This window comes from Lethenteron reissneri, chromosome 24, assembly GCF_015708825.2.
Source record: "Lethenteron reissneri isolate LAM-NWPU_2019-01 chromosome 24, ASM1570882v1, whole genome shotgun sequence".
NCBI lineage: Eukaryota > Metazoa > Chordata > Hyperoartia > Petromyzontiformes > Petromyzontidae > Lethenteron > Lethenteron reissneri.
In genome coordinates, this window is record NC_083802.1 from 11,703,820 (window position 1) to 11,711,829 (window position 8,010).

Consider the following 8,010-nt stretch of genomic DNA (forward strand, 5'->3'; position numbering starts at 1 on the left):
CGTAGGTGTTCTGCGTTCTTCAGCATCACATGCGGTCCTTCTGCCCATGTCATGCCCTGTGTCAGATCTCCTGGATGTTTGCTACGTAAGTAAAGTTCACACTTCAGCTGCAAGTTTATAAATGCCCACGTTTTTACAATCGCATCATCATCAGCAGCCATGGTCTATCCACTGTTGGATGAAGGCTTCCTTAATTCCTCACCATTCCTCGCAGTCTTACAGTGCAACAAGTCCATCTGGCTCGTGTGTAGCTGCTGAATCTTGCTGTTGCATCTTCGTGGTGGTCGTCCTGTCGTGAATGCTCTCTCCTTTTGCTACCACTCCACCTCATCAGTCCCGGCTCTCGGCTATCATCTTATCTCGCGACCTGTCCTCCAAGCCCCACTTGCTTTTTTTTTACCAAAGTCAATATTATATTCACCCTGTTTGTGTTCCTCTTTCCATCTCTCAGTGCCACCCCACGTTTGTTTGCACATCTTTGTTTGCTTTTGTATTCCATTTCTTTGACAGTATCCATATTTCCACATCACGGGTAATATGCATTGATTGAGAACGTTATTACTGAGGCACATCGGCTGTTGCGTTTCATTTTCTGATAAATATTTTCAAAAGCACTTCAACCTGCCCTTGCTCACCTCTTCATTTCATCATTTTGGTCCCAGCCTACATGAGATCATTTAATTAGGTAAACACACTCCGACGAGATTTTAATTTGTACCACTTCAACAATTGCACATATATAAAACATTGTATCTGCAATACATATACTCCCATAACATAAGAATCGATATTATGGATAGTCACTTTTCTTAAAATAAGAAATTGACCAAAGTAAGGACATTACAACACTTATCATCAGTCTATTGTGACTCAAAGGAAATATCACTAAGCATATCTGGAGCAGGTGCATGTTGTTTATTATAGTACTCAGTTATTGTCTGCCAGGTACATAGCAATCCAATACTTCCCGTTAATCGTTGGCTCCGTGTATGGGTTATGAATGTGGATACATCTCAAAATAGCTCTTGGGCCGTCGGCCATTAGTTACCCGCCAATATGGTCCTAAGAAGATTGCAATGCTCAGCATCAACCTGCTACGACCTGAATTCATTTTCGAGCATCCCCATCGAGTGAGCTTGCGTGTTGGCCGTGCATGCCACTTCATTTGGCACCGACCTGGTTGCTAAGTATATGTTGAGTTTGAGATGCTGACAGAGGCCGACACCTAAAATGGCAATCGTGTGCTCATCAACATGTGCAAAAACATCCGCTAAGAGCCTCACCTCCAACAGAGCACAGGACATCTATTTTGAGCGTCTTGTTTCTATACAGATGGAACTGAACAATGCTGATGCACAATTTAAAAAATACAATTGTTTTACGTGGCAACACACTACCGTGGCATCCTGCCATCTAGTGCCAAAAAAACAAAATGCAGAATATTTTAAAAGTTCATGAAACATCGCAGCATAATGGTAAAATATTCACAGGTGAAGCACTTTGTAAACAAGTGCTGTATAATGTGTGTCACCGCTTTAAATAAGTATGCAGCTAGCACAATAATGGACACTGCTCTGAAAGCGGAGGGCAAAGTACGAAAGCAGAGCACAATTTATATGAAGCCTCCAAAAAACAGGAAGAGAAGGAGAGACAGGACATAGAAATAAAACGCCTATCAACAGATGAGAATTACACAGAACTGCCAGAATAAATGTATAATAATGATATTCATCACCTCAGATTTGCTGGTGACACTCAATATATCGACCACGAAACAACTGACAAAACCAACACAGAAGACTGCAGATTTTTGGCTCAACTTTGCAGCTTTCGAAACAAAAGTCATGTACAACAAGTTCAATAAACATGGATATAATTGCTGGATGGACACAGCTGGAAAATGAAACGGACTGCATACTTAAGGCAATTGTTGAAATCAGTCCGGGATCAAGAGGACGAACACAAATTCGAGACAGGAAAGTAATCTGGCTTGAGTAAGTACGTCCGGTTAGCACGGTTGGCTACATACTGTACGGTGTTTGGGCAGGACAATTCTTGAGAAAGGGAGGATGGCTGGTGGACGAAACTGGTGAGAGAATTACGTCTTACAAAAAAGATAAAAGAATAAATGAACTCATATGCCGGAGCAGGATGGATCATGGCACCTCGTGCCCATATGAGATGGAGTTATTCATCCAGCAACATGTGTATTCTGGCTAAATATGATGAATAACATCACAAGTTCACCAAGTATAATAATTGTTGGAGGGACACGACTCGAAGACAACGGTGTGTATCGACCTCGGCTAATCGTTGAAGGTGGATAAAGATCATCACGATCACATGACAAGACGGGCGAGAGCCGAATGGAGAGCTTTTTTAAATCCTTTATATTAAGTTCACTTGCTTGCTTGCTTGCGCGCTTACGACCGTGCAAATCTTTCAGTCGTTTTTTAACCCACTTCCCGTGATCCAATCGACCTGACATTTTGCACACAGACTCGTTGTGCGTGACAATTTATTTTCGTGAAATGTTTTTTTCCATAACTACACTTTTTAGGAATTTTTTTAAAATATTTAATTACCAATTGCTTAATGGTGGCAGGCAATCATCTGACCCATAGGTGGCAGCCATCTCAAGCCAGAGGACGAGAGGACTCTAGCCGCCACGCATATAAAGGATTTATAGTGAAAAACTTTGTTTTTACGGGTTAATATACAGCACCGATGTGCTTCAAGAAGAATGTTTTCGTTCAGTGCACATTACTTGCTATGACATCTTGATCATATGGACCTTCACGGACAGAGACATTTGTGCAAAGGCTGAAATATGAGTGAAGCATGGAGAGATGCATGTTAGGAATTATTGCTCAGAGACAGAAAGAGGAAAACACGTGGACCAGGAAACAAAACACAAATGAGAGACATCCTATTGACTATAAAGAAAAGGGGGTTTGGGCAGGACACATCCCCAAAAGGAACGTTGGCCGATGGTGATGGAATGGCACCCAAAGGAGAGAAATTAGCCACGACGATGACCACCGCAAACGTGGAGCAATGATATCAACACATGTTGAAGAAGAACATGTAAATTGTAGCATAACAGGGCTGCAAGGGATGACATCGGCGCGAAGGAAACCTTTAACGAGCAGTGAATAGAGCATGGCTGATGATGAAGAATGCATTATGATGGACGATAGTGTGTAAGATCTAACTCTACACAATCATCTTGCACGGTGGGTTTAAAAATGACCTTTAGTATTGGACAAAAGAGATCACGTACAGAGGGGCAAGGTCATCCGTGATAATTTTACAGCGCTTAAATGTCTAAATGGCTCAGAATATGCTTGTTACCTCGGGATGATCATCCCAAGTGAAACAAGCAGTGTGTGATGCATGCGACTCGTAATATATTAAAATGCCATGTCACCTTCTACGTGTGAACATGTCAGACGCAGCACGCCATTTACTGTACAGCTCACGGCTCTATTTTTTTGTAATTTCCTATCCAAAAAGGATTATCCAAAGGAGGTGAAGTGGTGGTGCAGAGGTTTGTGTACTGCACTTTGAACCCGGCTACCAGAGTTCAACTCCCAGCCACAGCAACCTTGGTGAGATTCATCCGAATCGGTGCGAAGCCCAGTGGTGCAGCTGTCCGATGTGCAGGCGGTGCAACTGCACCGAGAGCCAACGGGATGGAAGGGGCCAGCTTCTGGGCCACAAAGAGAGTACACATTGAGTGGCCGATCCCATTTCATTATTTGCACCAGGGACCATGCCAACCACGCTACAACAACCTCATTCGCCACTAAGTGGTGACGTCACCACGGCGCTTGTGCCAGGCTATGTGCACTTCAAGGCCACGTGAAGTGTCGAACGCCCGCTGGCAGGTCACGGGAGAGACCCAAGTGCCATGGGTTGACTGACTGCGATGACTGGCAGATGCACCACCTGTGCCCCCTGCTGAGCCAACTTGCTGTTTTATCAGCCCGGCGCTCCGCTCTTTGTTGTGAGCGTCACTCCTCTGCCCCCCGTTGTTGCTGGAGGGCGACTGCCTCCAACTGCCCAGTAGCAGCGTCCTTCACGAGCCTCCTCCATAGAGGCCGATCTTGACACCACTGGTCCCAATCATTGGCAAGTCCACCCAAGTCCATCTCTTATCTGGCGGGACCCACTGGTCACCAAGCCGTCCTGATCAGCGTGGTGAAGTATCCTCAAGAAGTTAATTTAAAGTGACTGCATTTTTTTTATTATCAAAAACGGTTTGCGGCCATTTGAGCAATGGCCAGGATATTGGCATCAGCGGCGTCGACTAAGAGCAGTTAATCTTCTTTTAACAAATAACACTCGGTTAAACAGGATCATGATGTCCACATTGGAGGGAACTTCGTTTCTAAAATATGGCACTTCATATGAACCACAGTGTGGGCTTGCTGCAAAGATGCCAAGTATGGAATGTCAAGAGGATATTCAAAACATAACACATTTGTTCAAAGTTTGTTTCCATGAATTTCTATTCCAATTATAACTACAGGAAGTTCGTTTATAAAATATGGCACTTCATATGAAACACAATGTAAGCTTGCTGCAAAGATGCCAAGTATGGAATGTCAAGAGGAGATGCGAAACATAAAACAGTTGTTCAAGATGTTTAAATGAATTTCTATTTCAATTGTAACTTCGGCATAGTGTAATAATATAAGTTAATATTATAAACTAGGGGTTGTTCAGGGATGCCTGCACACGAACGACGCATTCACGCAAGGACCCGATGCTCCGTTTTGAAGTTTTAAAATGAAACATCTTTGAATTGTATTATGTTTTGAATTAGATAGTTGTATTTCTTCATTAAACGCTTATATCATTTTACATCTGGAAGACTTAATTGAAAAGGACATTTCGTGTGAAATTTCTCTCGTCGTTAAGTAGATGGCCTTGCTGGGGGGTTCGGTTCCGATGCGGACTTTCACCTGCTTGGGATTGCGGGATCGAGATAAGGCGACATCGAGCTGCTGGCCGTGCGAGAAGACCGCCGTCTGCAGATCGATTCCAATGTAATCGAACGTCTGTCCCTGCGCCTCCGTCGTTCATGCAGGGGGCGCGTAGATTTGCAGCGCCCCCTGCATGAAAACTGACGGAAAGTGCAGCGTTCATCACAGATAAAGTTGTGCGCTTATTTAAGAGTATAATAATATTTCTCACGTTATATTTTAGTGGAAATATGGTAATCAAATAACTCTGCAATTCTAACAATGTGACACGAGATGGCAGAAGAGTGCAGTAAGGCCATGCAGTCGACGAGAAGAGTTAATGTATCATGGGACCTCCTTTGCCAATACCACAATGTGAGAATAGGTGTTCCCCTTTTTACTGGCAACAAAACAGCTGTGTTAAGATGTTAAAACACCAATCTGTAACCTTTTACAAGGAATAACGTCTGCATTAACCACAATAAAGGAGGGCCCATGATGTAGCTGCCCACCCCGAGTTCTCATTACTCTGATAGTGCATTGTCTTTGGGCTGTGTTCGCCGTTTGGCGTCCTCTGGTCTAGCACCAATTGAGACGAGGCTCGAAAGAAAGCTGTCTCTGGTGTGGACCAATCAGTTTCAAAGACAATGCATATATTATCAGAGTATTTTTTCGTTTGCATTCTGACCACAAGTATTGTGGTTAAGCAGACATGATTCCTTGTAAAAAGTTTCAGTTTGTTATTTTAACATCTTAACACCTGATTTGTTGCCAGAAAAAAGGAGAAAACCTATTCTCAAGAGTTAATGTTCCCATTAATTGAAATTATGGCTCACAATGCATCAATCGCACGTGTAAATATAAATAGGTTTTTAATGAATGCACATTACAAAGTGATGTTATATTTAGTCTAATTGTACGAACTCCATAAACCAGATGGAAATTAAAAATATATGAAATATATGGTAAAACGGAAAACATGTTTAACAAAATGGGGGGGGGGTATTTAAATCTCTATGATGCAGCCACTCTCCTCGTAACGATGAACTGCTCAGAATGCCCAACCCTACACCGGCCAAGGTTTCTCACCACTTCCGCAGACGCCAGGCTGATCCATTGCAGTCTTCCTCTAACAACTTACACCACCACCCTTTTTGTCCCACGCGTTCAGCCGAGGGTGCATTAAGACTGCTATTTTGAGTGACCCAACTAACTACTTTAAATGCCTCGATGAACGGAAAGCAGTTGATAATGTAATTCCGCAGAGACCTGTGAAGTTGGCTAAACATTTACGTATTTCTAATCACTGCGATTGTGTTCACAATAACAATTTAGTTTGTAAAAGCATTAATTACCCATGAGTAATGAGGTTAAATGTTTCCTTTGTAGCCAAGTGGCAGGATTCCATGAACATGACGTTCGTGCCGATTGTTGGAAGAAAATGGGCTCGCACTTTGAAAAGAAGTGCCTTTATCGTTGCAGGGATAAGTGATGCTTCTAAATAGCTTACCGTGTGTGACTTATCTCAACTCACCCTCAGCTTTTATCCAATGGTTATCGATATCGGCAGTGATACAGCACAGACATCAGGGAGACGACTCGTGCCTTATCCGTCGCGAATGTTACAGCAGGCATAATGGGCAATGGGTTAAGTGGGAGCACCTCTGCAACTTGCCTATATAAAAAAGACCAACAGGGTTTGGAATGTGGACGGGATCCAACACACGTGCCATGCTCACCGGTCCTGATAACAGCCAGAGCGTGCTCCCGAATAAGTCACTTTCCATCGCCGTCTTGTGGACAAGGCAGGCGACTGGCAACCCTGCAGTCATGACGGAATGGGCAGTGTTCAAGCGCCTCCTGGACGCCGTCTACCAGCATTCAACTCTTCTGGGGCAAGTGTGGCTCACGGTCACGCTGATATTTCGGCTCTTGGTCGTGGCGGTGGCGAGTGAAAGCGTGTACGAAGACGAGCAGGCACAGTTCGCCTGCAACACCCTACAGCCAGGCTGCCCGACCGTTTGCTACGACCGCTTCGCACCCATCTCGCATCCACGCTTCTGGATTTTCCAGATAGTCATCGTGTCTTCCCCTTCGCTCTGCTTCCTTATCTACGTGTGGCATATGCTGTCCAAAGGTGGAACTGTCGGAGATGAACGCAAAGGGATATGTCCCATCTCAGAAGACGCCAGCAACAAGGATCAAGCTGACGAATCAAAATGCAAGCCATACGCGGGTGGACCGTACAAGAGTGATGAACATCTACTCTTTCTCTACAGCGAACAGGACACCTTTCGTGACCTAAATGCTGAAACCTGCACAACGAAATGGGGCAAGATGGGACAACCGCGGAATCGAATATGGAACTGCTATGTCCTGCACGTGTGCTGCAGAACTATTCTGGAAGTTGCATTTGTGTTGGGTCAGTGGTTGCTCTTTGGTTTTAGGGTCCCCGTTCACTACAAGTGCCAGGTTTTCCCTTGTCCGCTTATAGTCGACTGCTTTGTATCCAGGCCAACTGAAAAAAAGATCTTCTTGCTGTTCATGTTTTCTGTCGGTGTTTTCTGCATTTGTCTCAACATCGTCGAGTTGAACCACTTGGGATGGAAGAAAATCAAGAGCCTGATCACAAAGCGAAATAATTTGCGTGTGCAAATTGAAGAAACAACAAATCCCATAAGTGCTGCTGAAGATTCAGGTTGCCAAGTCTCCCCTCATCATGATCTACAAGACAATAAAACTCATCTACAAACGAAGTGTTCATCTTCTTCCAGCACTTCAGCAGCTTACGACGATGTGTACGCTCAGGAACATCTCCACCCACACTTGAACTTAGCTCAAAAAATAACTTTGGACAAACAATTCCAAGAACAGACTCTGTACCGTATGGGTGAGGAAAGTGGAGAGATTTCACCGAAAAAGGTATCACGGAAAAACATTGACTTGTGGGTATAACTTGCGGTATCTTAAGGACAAAAAAAAACACATTTGAATGTGTGAATCTCATTTCTGTATTCATACTGTGTATTATGTGCTCAAT

At 43.9% G+C, this 8,010-nt stretch overlaps 1 protein-coding gene across 1 annotated transcript; it reads left to right on the forward strand.

Moving 5' to 3' along the window:
* The first annotated feature begins 6,774 nt into the window (after positions 1–6,774).
* On the forward strand, positions 6,775–7,925 carry LOC133346308 (gap junction delta-2 protein-like). The gene has a single exon (XM_061557804.1). It carries the CDS (start codon positions 6,801–6,803, stop codon positions 7,923–7,925), a length of 1,125 nt encoding a protein of 374 aa, XP_061413788.1. The 5' UTR covers positions 6,775–6,800.
* The last annotated feature ends 85 nt before the right edge of the window (positions 7,926–8,010 follow it).